The sequence below is a fragment of the Mustela putorius genome, unplaced genomic scaffold (assembly GCF_011764305.1).
Source record: "Mustela putorius furo isolate JIRA1106 unplaced genomic scaffold, ASM1176430v1.1 tig00003853_pilon_pilon_pilon, whole genome shotgun sequence".
NCBI lineage: Eukaryota > Metazoa > Chordata > Mammalia > Carnivora > Mustelidae > Mustela > Mustela putorius.
In genome coordinates, this window is record NW_025422005.1 from 8,896,989 (window position 1) to 8,915,221 (window position 18,233).

At 51.3% G+C, this 18,233-nt stretch overlaps 1 protein-coding gene across 13 annotated transcripts in view; it reads left to right on the forward strand.

Annotated features, from left to right (window-relative positions):
* The window catches only part of VPS13D (vacuolar protein sorting 13 homolog D), a 253,025-nt gene extending 238,935 nt beyond the window's left edge, over positions 1 to 14,090 (forward strand). For 9 of the 13 annotated variants that reach the window (XM_045063766.1, XM_045063770.1, XM_045063767.1 and 6 more), the window contains 3 exons: positions 659 to 790; positions 8,914 to 9,154; positions 11,135 to 14,090. In XM_045063766.1, coding sequence (XP_044919701.1) covers positions 659 to 790; positions 8,914 to 9,154; positions 11,135 to 11,266 — 505 coding nt within the window. In that variant the 3' untranslated portion in view covers positions 11,267 to 14,090. Of the gene's footprint in view, positions 1 to 658; positions 791 to 3,339; positions 3,448 to 3,983; positions 6,527 to 8,913; positions 9,155 to 11,134 lie in introns of those variants that run through there. The other 4 variants (XR_006601666.1, XR_006601668.1, XR_006601667.1 and 1 more) reach the window with 3 other exon arrangements.
* The last annotated feature ends 4,143 nt before the right edge of the window (positions 14,091 to 18,233 follow it).

Consider the following 18,233-nt stretch of genomic DNA (forward strand, 5'->3'; position numbering starts at 1 on the left):
TTCCTGGCCCTTCCAAGTCCAGAGAGGTGCCTCTCCTAAAGATTCCTAGAAAAGTGGGATTTTCCCAAGTAGAAGTTTCAATAACAGCAACAGCAGGAGCCGTCGCTGGTAGCTAGCCCCCATCCCATCCGGCACAGGCTCCGTGAGCTGTCCGTGGGGTATGTGTCCTCCTATTTTATGGAAAAACTGGAACCTGGTGTTCAAGAATCTAACTCGGTTGTCCATGGTCGCCCAGTCAGGAAACGGCAGAGGCAGGGTTCTCGTCAAAACCAGAGTCTCAGGGCACCTGGGTGCCTCCGTTGGTTGCCTAGACAGGCAGACGCCTTTGACTCAGGTCAGGATCTTGGGGTCCTGGGATCAAGCCCCGTGTCGGGGGCAGGGGGTCACCTGCTCAGCAGGGAGCCTGCCTCTCTCTCTCTCTCTTTCTGCTTGCGGGCGCTCTCACTCGCAAATAAATAAATAAAATCTTTAAAAACAGAACAAAACTGGAGTCTCCAGCAGCTCCCTCCTAGTGCCTTCACAGGTGAGGCTGCAGCTTGTTGCCCGTCGCTAAAGCCAGAGTGTGCCTTGTACGATGGAGTGCTTTTTATTTCGGATGAGGAAGGGGGTCCTTTAACCACCCCTAACCTCCCTGCTCGATGTTCCCTTCCCCGTGCAGGACTCAAGCCCAGAGGGTTCGGAAGCCGCGCTGCTGCACCGGGCCCCAGGGGCTGCTGCCCCGCTACTCGGAGAGCCAGGCGGAGGGGCAGGAGCAGCTCTTCAAACTGACGGACAACATTCAAGATGAATTGTAAGTGGGACACCGGCCCTGTTGGCTCCCTGAGCTTGTTGTCTCCTCTGTCTCGGAGTCAGACATTTCTCTCGTCCCGAGTGCGCCGTGTCTCTTAGACCCTGGCACCTGTCCAAGATTCCGTGGCCCAAACATCCTACAGGTGTCGGTAGAACTGCTTGTCCAGAGTCTTTAACTCAAAGCAGGGGTTCTCAAACTGAGCTCCGCAGCGGGACCCAAGTGCTTTGTTTCTCGGAAATGGCAGTCCCTTCCTGGTGTGTTCAAAGAGAAGATAAGGAGTAAAACGTTCTCAACGTTGAGGCTTTTCTTCTGTGTAAGATGTTCCGGAGCTCTGATGTTCTGCTATTTGCTGCAGAACAAAACAGATAAACAGATGGCAGACCACTAGTAGCTGAAAACTAAAGAAAAGCGATCTTTAAAACATTGTTTTGTTACTCTTTGAATGCTAAGCCTTACATACCTTGGGTCTTGCGGTGTTTTCAGTTAGTGAAATTATTTCAAGTTGATATGATAGCTCTCAGTATATCGCTATTTTAGCATATTCTGTAGACACCCTTTTTAAAGGCTATTTATTTATTTATTTATTTGACAGACAGAGATCAGAGAGGCAGAGAGGCAGGCAGAGAGAGAGAGGAGGAAGCAGGCTCACCGCCGAGCAGAGAGCCAGATGCAGAGCTCGATCCCAGGACCCTGAGATTATGACCTGAGCTGAAGGCAGAGGCTTTAACCCACTGAGCAACCCAGGCGCCCCTGCAGACACCCTTTTAGCAGAAAAGGCTCTGTGACTTAAGTTTGTATTAGAACCACCGGTCAGAAGGTGTTTGGTTATGCCTAATGAGTAGCAAAATGCTTGCTTAATTTCTTTTAATGCTTATTTATCATATCCTTTAAGCTAAAGCTAAGACAGGAAGGCTCTGAGGGCCGTGAGTATTTTTGGGTTGATGGAGGAGTATCTGAGGCAGAGGTTAGTTCAGGATAGCCATTATTGTCATTGTTAGAGACAGTGCTAAGCTGACCTCATCTCCTATTTTTATAGCAATATTTGAATGGAGACATCAAAAATTAAGTCCAGAAATCATTTGCTGCTTACTGGATCGGATGGCTTCTTCCCAAATGTGTTTTGTATAACCCAAACCCCCTGCAGTGTTACTGGAAGGGCTTTTAAGGATGGTGGTGTGTTACATGGCTTGAGCTCCGGCTGCCATAAAAAAACACCATTTTCTTACAGTTCTGGAGGTTGGGAAGTCCAAGATCAAGGCACTGGCCAGTTTGGTTCCTGGTGAACGCTTTCTTCCTGCCTTGCAGATGGCCAGCTTCTGGCTGTTTCTCACACGGCAAGAGCAAGCAAGAGCTCTGGTGTCTCTTAGAAGGACACTAACCCTGTAGGATGGAGACCTTACCCGTTGTGACATCATTTAACAGTAATTCCTGGCTTCAATGCTTCAATGTAAGGATTCTGCAGGGACACAATTCAGTCCGTATCATGCTTCTTTTTAAGTCTAGGCCCATGGGCCTAGACCGTTGCAAAACCCACACTCCCTGGGAAGCTTCACTCCGGGGAGGACTTTCTATTCCTGCTCCTTGGGGAGGATTTAGTGGCTCAGCTGCCCGGTTATGCTGCTTTGCTGATGGAACTTTTGGATGACAGGCCCAGAGAGTCCTTCCTTGGGTCCGGCAGAGCAGCACTGGGATTTCTGTCTGTTCCATTCTCTAGACCACCCTTAGTACCTGGAATTGTTCCTGGCACATAGTAGGCCTGCAGTAAATATTTGTTGAATGAATGATAGCTGGAGAGTGGCGGTGTCGCATTATAGTAATACGCATTCACCTTGCCATCTTTTGGGGGTTTTTTGGCCAAAGGTTGAGATTATAAATGATTGTACGCTGTGCTTTCAATTTCCTCCCCCACTCACCCCTACTTGGTTCGAACCGTCTCTGGCCCTTACAAAATTCATTTTCAGTAGAATGGCATGCGCCAAAAACACAAGGGAGAAATTGTGTGGTACTGCTAACCCAGGATTGTTCTCAGTGAGACATGCACATTGAAAACAGAGCCACGTACGGCTGGAAACTGGAATCAAACTGAAGTCAGTAAAATTGATTTCATGAAACTCTTGAAATTCATATGAACTGGGGAAAGATATTGGGATGAATGAGTTTTGACTCTAAAGATGAAAACCATGTGTTGCTACCCAAGGTTGTGGGTAAATCTCACCAGTGAATTTTGAAGAAAGCACATGACCGTGGCCTTCCTCGGTACAAGGAAGAAGTCATCAAGGAAGCCAGCAAATTCTCTTAAGTATCCTAGGTTGTCAGGCTGGGTCTTCATGGTGACGTGAACATTAGAATCCTCACTTTGCAAGAAAGGGGTTTTCAAGAAAAGCACACAAGTGCCAAATTATACCTCTGACTTTTATCCTAGAATTGTAATTAAAAACATACTTAAAGACCTAATTATTTGCATATTTTCCTTCAGAGTTAACCCCTTAAAAGGGTCTTTAATACCTTGCTCTACTGTTCTAACTAAATGTTTCCACATTTTTTTCCAGTTAGACTCACTGTTTCACTTCTGGAAAATGTTGTGTAATTACTTCCTGATGTAGTGAAAACCCCACAAAGTCCCCAGCGCCGTGGGCACTTCAACTTTGTCCTCCCAGGTCAAGTTTCATTTAATTTTTCATTTTATTTAATTAATTAGTATTAAAAAGATAGTTACGGACAGAGGATTTCGGGTCTAGCGAGCTGAAAAGGCTTCGGTTTCAGAAGAATTGACTGTTTCTTTGGTATGTTGCAGACTTACCGTTGCTTCCCATTCTTTTTAGTTTGGGTTTTGAAATAGGATCCTGGGTTAAGATGATGTTAAAGTAAAATTTGTCCCATCTGATTAAATTAATTTTTCCTTATAACTAGGATCTCATCTGTAGCCAGAGACCTCATTTTCATTTAAAAAAAAAAAAGAGAGAGAAGGAAAGAAAAGAAAAAAAGTCACTATTTTATTTCTAATACTTGATCACAGACAAAGTGACATACCAGTATCGTAAACATTAAGGTGGCTCTTAACCTGATCAGAATGGGTGCCTGTGAGGCGCCCACGTGACCTGGCACTATTCTGGAGCTCGACGACTGGATTGTATTTGCAAAATGTCATTTCAGAAAGTGACATTTATGAGATTTTTTTCCCCTCTTAATACAGAGAAGTATAAAAAAAGAACAGAAAAACAGCCTGTAAACCCACCAGCCAAACCAGTTCTTTCTCTGACGAAGGAAGCACGGGCACGTGGTCAGCACATCGAGAGCACAGAAAGGAATGAACTCAGGAGCAGATTCTCCTTCCTTGCCCTCTTTGTAACCGTACTGCTTATGGTATTTCCGGTCTCGCCTACCCTTCTTCACAAATTGCAGATAGAGACAGAAATCAGAAATTTTTTTAGAGCGCAGGTTATAGTGTTGATTCTGACAGCATAGAACCATCAATGTAAACGTTATAGCAGCAGATACAGCTTGAAAACGAGAACAACAAAAAGACCCTTTTGAGCAATGGGATAAAATTCATTTGCTTCCATTTTCCAAACTGGATCATAATCTGTCCATAACCATTGACACTTAGGGAATTGGACATTCTTTGCTATGCCCCTGAATGAAAATTTGTATGTGACAGATCAGCCAGCTGTGCTGAAAAAAGTTAATGGCTTGACTCTATCTATAATAAGTTAGATCAAGAGTTCCAAGAGAGTTTTGTAACTTCACTTCTGGGTAAAATACAGTCCCAACATACAAAGTTGCATGTGCTCGGGCAGACTCCCCTGGATCTTACAATGTAAATTCACTGTCATTTTGTAAAACTACCTAGCGCGTCAGTGTGTCGAATGCTGCTCTGTGCCAGAGCGAGTGAGAAGTTTTTTTCTTTCCTTGACGAGTTCGCAGTCTGGCAGGGGAAGCAGGACGGTATTACTAACCAACTATAACGTATGATTGCTTTGAAAAAATAGAAGTGTGAGCTGTGTGTTATGAGGCCTCAAGGGGAAGTGATTAATTAATGCTTGGAGAGCCAGGAAAGGCCATGGATGGTTGACCTGGTCCAACAGGATGAGGAGAATTGTGCCTGGGAGAGGAGAGAGAAAGCCCCAAACAAAGAGAAGGATTAGTGCTGGGCACAGGCGTGGAGGCGGCAGAGTTCCTGGATGGTTGGGGTCCGCCGGGTGTGGTGGCAGGTGGCCCACAGTCCAGATCCTAAGAGCTGTACTGAACTCGCCTGTCCTGTAGGCAGTGGTGAGATTTTGAAGAGGACCCCACTGAGAATTACATGTTCACAATGTCACCTTGCCGGCAGCAGAGAAACGGATCACAGTCAGAGACACGCGACAGGAAGGCAGTAGGGGGGGCCGTGGGCGTGGTCCGCGCCAATAGTGGGGGGACCCCAGTGCAGATGGTGGCTGCGAACAGGAGTGGGGGGACAGAGCTGGGGTGGTTTGGGGAGGTGGCATCAGCGCTGACTAAATACAGAGTCGGAGTGAGGAGGAGATGAGAGTGACCTCCGGGCCACTTGTCCGTGTGGCTGGATGGAGATGTGGCCCAGTGTGCCAGGCAGGCTGAGGGAGGAGGGGGGCTGGAGGAAGGGGCAGCAGCCTGGCCGAGCACATGCTGAGCGTGGGGACCTGTGGGGGTGTGTGCACAGAGAACCTCTGGGCTCTTAACAGGTCAGAGGCTAGAAGGGTGTGCCCAGGGTCCCCCTGAGACCACACTGGCTTTCGTCCTGTGCCATCCCGTGAGGTTTTACCACAGTCCCTTCATTTGTGGGCCAAGAGCAGCCCTGCGTGAAACGGGCTTGTTCCAGAATGAACAGTGGGAAGCCCAGTGTCCAGACACAGCCCCAGGGCGGCCGTGGCGCCGTGAGCTGTGTGAGCAAACGCCGCGCCTCCCGAGAGAAGCAGCTTCTGCAGGTGGGTGGCTCGGAAGGGACAAAGTGCTGTGGCTCCGAAGAAAGGGACAGAGGACGGTGCTGCTGGCAGAGGGGAAGGCCCGAGAGCGCTGCCTTGGCCGGCTTCTCCGGTCACCCCGAGCTGCGGCTCCTCTCACAGACGAGGGACATGTTTCGGATCTGTCTCCACAGCAGGGGACCTCTAGTCTAGAGCTGAGCTGTAATCATCCTAGATGCTGTAAAGGAGACGAAGAGGAGGAGGAGGAGGAAGAAACCCGGGGCACTGGCGGCAGGCGGTAGGGGTGTTGGCACGCGTCAGGAGGGAAACAGAGAGGCAGAGCTGTTTGCAGTGTCAGCCGCTGGGTCCTTGCTCGGGCGGCTCCAGGGACACGGCCCCCGGCCATGGCTTCACTCTCTCCGTTTCTCCTCCTCTCACTTGCACCGGCTCTGATCTGCTCTTGATTTGAAAAGACTTCAAAGAGTTGATGCACGTGTCCAGAGGGTGTGATTCCCGGTGGTGGCTTCAGGGTCCGAATGGGGCCCCTGGGCACAGAACAGAGGTCTGGCCATGAATTCTTCAGACTTTGCCACTTGGTGAAGAACCTGGCAGATAGCGTCACCTCTGTCAGATGAAGAAAGCCACAGGGACGGCAGCTGGCCTGCGCAGAGTCACCCGGCCTGGCAGCCTTTCCTCCTCTGTGACAAGTGCCACCATCGAGCCTCCAAGCCCAGAGCCACCCTTCCTCCCGCGGCAGCTCTGGCTGGACTAAGGACTTTGCCATGTGTGGCATCTTGGAAAGGAGTCTATTTGAAAGCCTGTGGAAGTGTTCCAGTGTGGAAAGTGCACTGATAATGTCAGCCACCCGGCCTGGGCGCAAGAGCAGCTGCCCGGACGGAAAGGCCGGCTTTCTAGAGGCCGGGCCTCCGCGCCCGCTACGGCAGGTTCCAGACAGGTGCGGGTGGGGGCAAGGGTCATGGGGTAGGTCCGTCCGCACTGCACCACAGGAGAGGAAATAACCTCAGCTGGATTTTTATTTTTTATTTTTTAAAGATTTTATTTATTTGAGAGAGAATGAGCAGAGTGAGAGAGACCATACAGGCAGGGGGAGAAGCAGAGGGAGAAACAGACTTTCCGCTGAGCAGGGAGCCCGGTACGGAGCTCGATCCCAGGACCCTGAGATCGTGACCCGAGCTGAAGGCAGACACTTAACCGCCTGAGCCACCCAGGCGCCCTCAGTTGGATTTTAATGCACATTCCTGCTCTCACCCCCAGGCAGCGGCCACTTTTGGGGCCTCCTTTGGGAGCCCATTGCATGCCCAGCCCACCTGTACCCAGAAACCATGGACCGTTTGCAGTTTTCATGTCAGTTGCTCAGCAAGTTCTGGGCCTGTGGTGCTTCCTGTCTGCATCAGGATGCTTTTGTCATCTGTCTCTCTCTCTGTCTCCCTCTGTTTCTCCTTTCTTCCCCCTACCCCGGAGGAGCTGTTGGAGATTCCTTTCAGTTTGATTAAGCGATAACGCTCCTGCCTTGATACTGTCAGAACCTAGAATGTGGGAAATTCTGCACTAAGCGGCCTGAACACCAAAAGCTGCCGGGTAGTTCTGATTTTGGCATTGAGACTTTACAAGTCTGCATTCTTGGCATTGCCAACCAGTTAGAATAGAACAATAAACCCCAATTTTTGTCATGCAAGGCTGTAATTAAAATGGCAACTGGAACAGACGGATACTTACTTGAGTACGTAGGGGGTGGCTGACTCGGTGGTGGTGGGCTCAGAGAGACGCGGGGGTGTGCGATGCGGACCCCCTCCCCCCCCGCTCCTGCATCAGCCTGGAGAGCCACGTCCGAGTCTGGCCGGGCTCTCGAAGGTGAGCAGTTCAGCATTCGAAGGTGGGGGCGGGCGTGGAACATTTCCGTGAGGCTTCCTGGGGAAGTGGGGACCTGGAGACCGTCAGGTGGGGAGGCGTAGGTCTGAAAGGAAAGTGGCCGGGGCCCCAGCGGGCAGGCGGGCGCCCTCCCAGCAGCCGTTCTGGGACCGACGAGAAACAAAGCCATCGTGGGACCCCAGTCCCCAAACAGTTCCAGTGGGAGCTTCGGCTCAGCGGCTAGTTTGGAAATTCCTCTCAGGACATCAAGTCCCAGGGGGCCAGAGCTTGACAGCCAGCCTGTCGTCAGCTCTTAGTATGCTTGCCGTCATCTGGTCTCTTTTGCTGTCCTTCGACGTGGCCGCCCCATTGTGGCGGGCTGTCACAAGATGCCGCGGAGGCGGCCAGGCTCCGGAGAGCTGCCGTGGCCGTTTCCAAGGGTCACTGCCCTTCATTCAGGAGCCGAGCTGAAAGGTCTGACATGCATAAATTTCCACTTTAAATCTGGGAGCTCCATGGAGGAAGAGGAATGGGATATTTTTTTCCGGGTGGCCCTACTGCCCCTCCAAGTAATGACTGAACATTAGTCAAAGCAAGACACAGCTTCAGAAAGCACTTTCTAATTTATTAGACTTTTCTGAACATGCAGCGGCGTTCTCCGGGTTCCCGGTCACTGAGGTGTGGAGCCGAGGCCTGGCTGCCTCCCGGGAGAGCCTCAACAAGGACGGAGGCGGACGTCGCCTTCCCGCACCCGCCCGCTTGGGAACCGAGTTTAAATCCGAGTCGTCGTCCCCCTGCCCCCACCCTGCACCTCCGCCACGCTGGCCGGCGTGGCCGCCCGCGCCTTCCAGGCCCGGCCTTCACCGCCCTTCATTAGCAGTGAACGTTGTCAGCAGCTACTTTGTCAGTGGTGAAAAGTTTGTATTTTCCTCTGTTGTGTCCAGCAAAGCCCGGGTAATGTCATGTGTCCTCTGTGCCTTATGCTCCCCAAAAGCTCTCCCTGCGAAAGCCCCCTGCCCAACAATGCAGTGTCAGGATATAGAGTTTCTCTTGGTGATGCTGTTGGTGGTCATCACGAGCTGCCTTTCTCGGGCAGCCCCGTGTAGGGAGCCCCCGTGCTGTACAGCCCCGGGAGGTCAGTGACACCTTTATTCCCAGCTTGCAATGGGGAAACTGAGGCTCACGGTGTAGTAGACGTAGGGGAGCCTGGACTCAAGGTCAGGAGCCCACAGCACGCCTCCTCCCCTCCTGTCGGCTCGGTGAGCAGGAGCAGCCCCGCCATCGGGGGGCTGAGGCTCCTCTCGGGGCGTCACACTGATTTTCCCCCTTTCTCGGCAGCTTCATCGCCGTGGAGAACATCGACAGCTACTGTGTGCTCATCTCCTCCAAAGCCGTCTACTTCCTGAAGAGGGGCGACTATGTGGACCGAGAGGCCATCTTCCTGGAAGTCAAATACGACGATCTCTACCACTGCCTCGTCTCCAAAGACCACGGGAAGGTGTACGTGCAGGTGACCAAGAAGGCAGTGAACTCGAGCAGTGGCGTGTCCATCCCTGGCCCTTCCCACCAGAAGCCCATGGTGAGTGCGCCGCTGGCCGGTCTCCTGAGCTCCCGAATGGGTGTATGCGGTGGTTAAGAGACAGAAAAGAGCCCTCGAAGGCTTACGCTTTTCACCAGGCACTCGTTTTAGGTTTATGCTGGGCTGTTCTTAGTCCCCGGGGGTTCTGCTCCTCAGTCCCACACACAGAAGGAGCTCGTTGTGCGTTAACTGGGGCGATGCTGCGCTCCCAGCTCCACCAGGAATGACCCAGGCCCTGGGCTTCCCCTGCCCATCGACAACAGTGTGGCCAGTAATGCTGCTGTAGCGAGTGGTCAGGACCTACCCACATGACACGTGGGGGTTTTTATTCCTAAAACGGGACTCTGCAGTGCGTGGCCCTGAGTTAGCGCGCACACTGGCTTCTCGGCTGTTTCTCCTGGGTCACAGTCACAGATTTGTTTTTCTCTGTGGAGAAGCAGTGTCTAGCACAGGCCCTTCCCCAGAATAAATTCTAAATAAATTTTCCTAAATAAAATGGATAGATTGCCTCCAAAAGGTACAAAGTATTGTCATGGCAGGACTTTCAAGTAGTAACGTTCCCATTAGTCACCAGCGTGCATTAAGGATCAGCTGTGTGACCCGCTGGACAGACACTGAGTGTTTCCTGAGGGTTATGTGGCGCGGTGCCATTGGTCCCTCTTGCCTGGTAAGGAGGCTTGGTTTGGGCCCGTGACTCGCTCCAGATTATATGGGCAACGCTGGGAGGAACTGGGGTACAAGCCCGGGCGATGTGACTCCGGAGCTGGCGGTCTAGACCCCTTCGCTGCCTCCACTCAGAGAAACCGTTGGCTCTGCAGAAGCGCGTGTGGGAAGCTCACCACCTCTCGCCGTCCTCGGACTTCTTCGCAGGCTCTGCGAGAGCCCGAGGTGTTAGTCGTGCTCAGTTTTCACCTGGTATGCCAGGATTTTCAAAGCCACATTCAAGAATGATGGGCCCTTCAAAATGGCCCTGCTTGCCCCTGGCTCCCTCTGCAGATCGGAAACCACAGCCAACCTTCTTGGGCCTCTCTCCTCAGGAATCCCTCGACCTTCCCCTGCTCAGGAATGCAGTCGGGTTTGGCTTGGCTTGTGCACGCTCCCCTGGGGTCGTTGGCTTAAATCAGGGCTGGTAGATTCACAGAGTTAACACCCAGAAGTTGAGTGTTTCCACAAGTTCCTCTCGATGGTGGGGAGCTTTGCCCAGCCGCGCTTTTGCTCCTCTCAGGGCAGGGGAGCAACTAGGCATTCTTGTCCCTCTATGACTTGTCACTGGACGTTAGAGGTGGGTCCCCATGGTGCAATCCTTCCTTGTCACTCTTGAGCCTCAGCAGACCCTCGCCGCCTCAGAGCTGAGGCCGGTGCTCCCCTCCAGGGAGTCCCAGATGTCAGGTGACTACCGCTTGGCCACCCAGTCACCTGGGGTGTAAAAGATACAGATTCCAGGAATCTCTCCCCACCCCCACATCTGGAAGCAGCATTCACCAGGAACAGGCCCTGGAAATCTTTCTTTCCTTTTTTTTTTTTATAGATTTTACTTATTTCTTTGACAGACAGAGATCACAAGTAGGCAGAGAGGCAGGCAGAGAAAGGCTCTCTCCCCACTGAGCAGAGAGCCCGATGCAGGACTCAATCCCAGGACCCTGGGACCATGACCAGAGCCAAAGGCAGAGGCTTTAACCCACTGAGCCACTCAGGGGCCCTGTCTGGGAATCTTTCTTAAAAGGAAACTCATACCAGGGGTGCCCAGATAATTCAGTCTGGTCCGACTCTGGATCTCAGCTCAAGGTCGCGAGTTCAAGCCCCAAAGCGGGCTCCATGCCGGACGTGGAGTCTACTTTAAAAAAAAAAAAAGTAAACCCATACTGTTCCGGTCTGCCACCAGGCTGGGAGCCGATGCCTGGGCCAGTTGAATGGTCCACATCCTGGGATTTGTTTGGCCACACCCCTGAGGCGTGTTACTAATTCTGTTCTGTTCTCCAGGTCCATGTGAAATCCGAGGGCCTTGCTGTCAAGTTATCACAAGAGATAAACTATGCAAAGAGCCTTTACTATGAACAGCAGCTTATGTTAAGACTCAATGAAAACCAAGAGCAGTTGGAGCCGGATTCCTGAGAGGCCCCGGCTGCCCGAGAGACGCTCCCAGACACCCCAGATCCATCAGGAGGAAAGGCCCTTCGGCTGGGCCTCAGTCCAACCAGAATAAGGTTTGGGGGACGATATCAAGAAACAAGGGGAAGATACAAGAACAAGTGGAAACCATATTAATTTGTGGGTGGGGTGGAGGGTTACTTTAGATTATGGGGAAATCATTTTCAAAAGGTTTTTGTTGAATAACGTTAAAAAAAAAGTGTACTGAGATGAATCTAATTTTTAGATTGCCCTGTATTTTGGTAACATGTATATAGGTACAACTGTGTGTTTGTAAATATATAGGAGCATTTCTGAACAGGGCCTGTGATGTGTGTAAAGGTTTGTTAACTGTAAAGTAATATAAAATTATATTGGATCTTTTATTGCACTAATTCTACACATCTAATTCAGGGTACTCTCTATAAAAAGGCATTCTTGAAAGTTGAAGAATGTTCTGTGTTAGTTTTGGAAACCAGAGAAGTCGCAGGAACAAAGATTGAGTGAGACTGGGGTGCTCTGGTGGGCGCCTTGGAATCCCGGGGCCCCCGAGGCCAGGTGGGGCAGCCCGTGCCCCAGAGCCGGAGCCAGGCCCTGAAGGAGAAGCAGAACGGTGGCTTGGAAACCCGTCTTTTACTTATTTCCCACCCCCACTTCGTTTTTCCCTCCATCTGTTTGGCTTTCTCCTGACTAGTCTTGCCCAACTTTGAGGTAAATTGTGTTCTGTTCACTGTGGGTCTAAGTGTGCGTGTGCACACTCATGCACACCAGCATTGTAAGTTTTTCTTGGGTTATCATCAGAGAGGGTCAGTTTGAAACACTGGTAGGCTCTGTTGATTTAGAAGGAAAAACATCTCACAGAACTGTTTGTTTTAACAAATCAAAAATCCACAGACTTCTCAGAAGGCCCCACTCAGAAGGCTCTCCTTTCTGGGCAACAGCAGGGAGGAGGTCCCAGGACTCTTTCCTTCCGATAAAGCCACAGGCAGGTACCACAGCTGCACAGCCCTGGGGTCAGCAGTGGTAACACCAGACGAGAAGGGACAGAGTCTCGGGAAAGGGAATGAAATCTGAGTATTAAGAAAAGCTGTTTTGTCCGGTTTTCATGGAACCAAGATTTGGCTAGAACATCTCTTGTCCTTGGTCTTAAGTTCCAGCCAGTTAGCAAGGCCTGCTAGGAGAGCCCTCTTTCTCCTGGGGCTTGTTTTTGCTGTTTCCCTGGGAGGGGGGGCTCCCTCCAGCATGAATGACGAGCTTTGTGATTTCTTAATTTTCATTTTGACAAAACTCATCGGTCTCGATGGCCTCGTCACACATAGCCGAGGTCGAGACGCACAGCATCAGCGGATGTGTAGAAGGTTTTGGTGTTTGGAAGTCCTGACCCAAACCCTTCCGCGACGCAGATGAAGCTGATCTGTCCACCTCACTGGCCCTCCCCTGCACGTGTGCACATGTGTGTGCATGTGCGGGCACGTGTGAGTGTGTTTTCAAAGAAGCTGGAGGGGAGCGTTAGCACCAGTGCTCGAGAGCTTTGGCCCAATAGTGTTTCCAGGGATCGTCGTAAACTCCAAGGTCTGTGTCTTCTTCACGAGCTCTAAGTTGGTGGACTGCAAAATCGGAACTTGGCTCGTGAAGGGTTGGGGCGGATTTTGGTTTGTTGTTTGTCTTTGCTGGGGGGCAGTCACGACCCTCCGCTCACTCTCAAGACCCACAGCAGCGCGGCCCGGTGTCACCTGCTACGGGCCGCCCCCCCCAGCCTCCCCAGCTGTACCCCACTTTTGCCATCAGTGACCCACCGCCAGCCGGAGACCACGATCTCCTAAAGATGAGACTCAGAAGGGCTGATTGTTTGCCTCCGTGAGCCTTCTGTCGCTTTCTGGAATGAAGTCAGTGGGATTTCGTGTGACCGAAGCGGACGGCCCTCAGCCCCTGGTGGCAGCTGGGATGCAGGAAGCCCGCCGAGGGCTGCGCCGAGCAGAGCTGCTACCCACGGGCCACCAAGAGGTGTTGCGTGCGGTGCCCTCCTCCCGGAGCCCTTCTGACTTTAATCGGCTCTAGAAACAATCACTCGGCCGGTGGATTGTGCAAGTCCTCACCCGGAGGAGCCTGAGAAGATGCTAGAGCTTCTGGGGCTCTCTGCCCTCGCGGGCCCCCCGGGGGAAGGCTTCAGGGGCCTTGGACTGAGCCTCCTGCTTGGCCAGGAAAGAATCAAAGCCCTGAAGGAAGCAGGCCCTGCCCCAGGCCCCTTGAGTGCCTGGTTTCTTTTTCAATTGGTGTTTAGCCCGTGATGTCTAAGACTTTGTTATGATAATTTCTCCTGATTTTCATGCTGTCCCAAATACACAGTTTCTCTCTGAGAAAAGTAAAAGAAATTGAATGAGGAGAAATTGGATAAGGAGAAATCAAAAGCCATCCTAATTCCCAACCCAGCACAGTCGGCCAACCCACAGGGCAGGGCAGCCAGAGCTGTGGCCTTGCCCGCTGGGAGCACTGGCCTGAGGGAGGCGCCCGCGCACCCCCTGAGGGGGAGGCAGCCGTGTCCAGCCTCTGCGGCAGGGCCAGCGGCCTGCTGGGGACTCACCAGGATGTTCAGAAGGCTCTAGGGCAACCTTTTTTTTTAAAGCATCATCTGTGCCTCAAAATACCATAGTAGCTGCTTGATAAAACCTGAAATTAAATTAACTGGTTCTCTACTGTGTAAACATGATTACTTACGGTCACCGATCTGTTAAGACTCTTTCATCTGTTCCTCATGTCAGAGTCGTTATTTTTCTTCCTGTGGAATAAAATGCTTTATTGACTTCCCAGACAAGTCGTTTGCTTCTGGTCTTTTGGTGTTCATAGACTCTAGAACCATCGCCGGTGACTAGTGCCACACATATTACAGCGTTCACGGTAACACGCAGCCTCTCCCCCTTGCTCCCCACAAGCACACTACAGGGGCAAAGCCCTCACCTTGACGAAACCCTCAGCTTTCAGCCTCTAGAGCCCGGCTTTGTGCGGGCAGCCCTTCCTCTCCCCCCACTCTGGTGACTGACCCGGCAGGGTCTCTGCCGGTTGGAAGTTGTCATGTCGGCTGAGGAGAGGGGGCTTCAGGGGGAACAGGTTTAGAGCTCACTTTGTATGTGCTAAGTTGAAGGTGCCTCCTTGACGCTGCTTGAGCCGGAGCTCGAGAGAGACGTCCAGGCCCGAGGGGACTCCTATTGGGTGTCCTCAGCATCCAGATGACCCATGGAGCCTGGATGAAGTCCCCAGGGAGATAAGTCGAGTGGGTCTAGCAAAAAAATAAAATAAAAAGCCCCAGATCTGAGCCTTGGGGCTCCCCAAAGTTTAGAGTATAAGCAGGTGGAGAGGAAAATTCAGCAGGAGTGTCCAGACACAGGCCTGAAGCCCGGAGGGTTTGGATCCTAGAAGCCGAGTCCGGAAAGCTTTCAGAGAGGAGGGAGGATACCAGGTGCTTTTGCTAAGTCGGGTCGGATGAGGAGCAGCAATACTGGGTCCCAGCCCCGGGGTCCGTGGAGTGGAGAAGGGGAGAACCGGACGGCATCAGAGCCCAGAGGAAAATGGAAGGAGGGTCGGGGGGACTTGGATTGGCAACAAGGAATATCCACAACCTTGTGGAGTAACCCGGCTAGAAATGGAAGGAGAGAAGCAGCGGGAACTTCGAGAAGGGTGAGGGGTGATCATACAGGAAGGCAGTCAAAGGGGAGGAGGGAGACAGGCCAGGAAGAGGGGTAGATGTGGTGGAAACTTAAGGACATCTTCGTTTCCTTGTTTCCGTTGCTTCTCCTTGGTCAGATGAGCAGAGAGGGAGCACGGACGGACGGACGGACGGACGGGAGGTGACAGAGATCTGGAGGAAGGGGGAGGGGCGGTAAGACAGACATTTGAGACCATGGGAAAGTGAGCAGACCAGGGAGGTACGGACAGTAGGTCAGCCAGGAAACATGAAAGGCCCATTCGAGGCTGGGGATCATTAAACGGAGACCAGGCAGCCTGGTTCTGGTTTTCTCCAGCCGCACTCAGCAGCATGACTTAGCATGGAACAGGCAAAGAATTGGATTTAATCGAGAACTGTCCCCTCCTGCCCATTCAGATGTTCCAGCCACCATGGCCCACGGGAGCTCAACAGGAGAGCCAGCCAGAACCAAATGTCAAACAGAAATCCGAGCGCTCAGGGAAGAGAAGGGAGGGGCTACACTTTCCAAACCAAAGCCCACAGCCAAAGAGTGTGCCTTTCCAAGTGGGAGAGACTCTAGGAGCTGTGGCCAAGGCCCCGAAAGGCAGACCACGCAGCTAGAATAGTTCAGGGGCTCCGGGGCAGGGGGACGGTGTTGGAGGACCAGCTGTCCCAACCCTCCGGGCCTTGGAGAAACCCAGCACCGAAAGGGTGTGTCTGTGACCTCTGCCTCCCTCCCAGCCCCGCTCACCACTGTCCACAGGCAAGGCCAGGTCCTGCCCAGTTGCTGCTGGTCCAAGCTTCCTTTCTCGGGCCAGGAGATGATTCGAGAATCCATAAACATCAGAGGGAGAATATGCTTCTGGAGAAACCTACTGAAACTTTTTTAAAATTAGCTTAGATCTTTTTCATCGAAAGGCAAACCAAAAAGATGATGTCACATTCCCGTGACCGTATGAAAGCAGGTAACGCAGTATTTGCCCCTTTCTGCCCCCGCATCTCCCCCTCTGATAGCCTCGGGCAGCGCCCGCCTCCTCCCGGCGCGCGTCTGCTCACACGTGCTTTCCCGGCGTTTCTTTCCACCAACGTCGGAATCCCGGACACTCTTCTGCAGCCTCTCCGGGTCGCCAACGAGTGGTGTGAACTGTTCCCTCAAACTCTGCGTATCAGCATTTCTGTATCAGATTCAACTGCTTCCATGTGGATGGGCTCTGGCTTCACCTTGGGGCCACCGTGCCCCACAAGCCCAGAACAAGGCGGCCATAAGCATCCTCCTGTTTCCCTTTATGTCCATGTGGTAGACGCCCCGGGCGCTGATGCAGTGGGGGGTACACACCAGCAGGTCCCTTCCCAGACCTGCTGCTCCAGTAGGAGGGCCGGGCATCCACAGCGTGGACCCGTCTGATGGGCACAGACTGGTGTCCCGTCTTTCTTCTCATTTGCAGGGACTTGTCAGCAGTGGCGCTGAAGGACAAACCACCGGCCTCAGCACCCCCTTTTATTTATTTTTTTTTTTAAAGATTTTATTTATTTATTTGACAGAGAGAGATTACAAGTAGGGAGAGAGGCAGGCAGAGATAGAGAGGAGGAAGCAGGCTCCCTGCTGAGCAGAGAGCCCGATGCGGGACTCGATCCCAGGACCCTGAGATCATGACCTGAGCCGAAGGCAGCGGCTTAACCCACTGAGCCACCCAGGCGCCCTCAGCACCCCCTTTTAGAACCAGCTCTTAGGACCACATTGTTTTTCCAGTTTAAACCCCGCCCCCCCCCACCTTTTTTTAATGTCCTACGTGATGTGGACAGATTTCCTGATGGGGCGCCACCTTATCCCCTGGAATAAGCCCCGTTTGGTCAGAATGTGCTAATGTGTTATTCTTTTGATACGTTTCCTGGCTCGGTTGCCTAATACATTGAGTGTTTGCGTCTTTCAAGTGAGAGGCCTCCATCGTCTTCTCTCTATATCTGCGTCCGAGGGTAGAACTAAAATTATGCTGGCTTCATAAAATGGGCCAGGGAGACACCCACCGTTTTCTCTGGCTCGTGATACTCAAATTACCTGAGAATTTCCCGCTCTTGTTTTTTAAAGAGAGATGGAAGGTTCTAGACTCTTCCTCAGTGGCTCCCCTTTATCATCCCCCGTGACTTCTGCTCATTGGAACATCCAATTTCCATCTCTTACGTCCATTTTGGCAGGAGTTTTGCGATTTGGGTTTTTGTTTGGGGTCTTTTCCCCTTTTTTGTTGTTTTTGGATACTCCAATTCTGATAGGTTTTTCCTGTGTGGCTAGACAGTTGCTCGTGTTCTCCATCACATGATACCTCCTGAGTCCGGTCATTTCTCTTTCTTCTTCCTAGTCTCACCTATTTGTGATTTATTGTTCTTTTTGAAGAACCAGTTTGGGATTTGTTTCTCTTTGTTGTTTTGTTTTTATTATTTTGTTCATGACACCTCTAATCTTTTATTTCCCCTACCTGGCTTGTGTTTTGATTTCTTCTGCTTGCTTTCTTCTTTCCAAGACGAGTAGTCAATTTTGTTTTGTTTTGCTGGGTGCCACCCTTTCTCCTTAAACAACAATGGCATTTTTAGATTATATATTTTCTTCTGAGTGCAGCTTGTTTAACTCGGGTTTAGATATGAAGTATTTTCTGTATGGTTTTTACTTGCTCTTTAGAGTTCTTCTTTGACCCAAGAGCTACCTAGGAATAGGTCATTTCTAAATATTAAAAATAACTTATCCTTGCTGAATTAATTATTTCAAGCATTACTGCATTATAATCAGTAAAAGTAACCTTTTAAAAAAATGCACTGTAGTTCTTTTTATCCAAGTACTTGATCGATTCTTGGAAATGTTCCATGAACATAGGCAACAAAAGTGTGTGCTCTTTGAGGTATGTGAAGATAGGTGCGTACATACAAGCATCCACACTTACACAGAAAGAAGTCTGAGTTTGCAGACTGTATTAATCAAATCCTGTATGGTCTTACTTATTTGTGTGTATGTGTGTGTGAGAGAGAAAGCTCTGACCCACATCTTCAAGTGGCCCGAGAAGCAAGTTCTAACTTACACGTACTCCCCTGGAAAGTGCATAAAGTAAACAAACTTAGAAGAAAGAAGAAAACAGCAGCCTTAATTAAGCTGCCGCCAAGCAATCCAGTTGGAGCCTTAGAAGGATTTGATGCCAGAACAATAGCGCTACACAGCTGCGTCCCTTCCCCTGGGAGCTGGGCCCACCCACTTGTCGCCTTCAGGGAGCCCGCCCACTTCTCCCACAG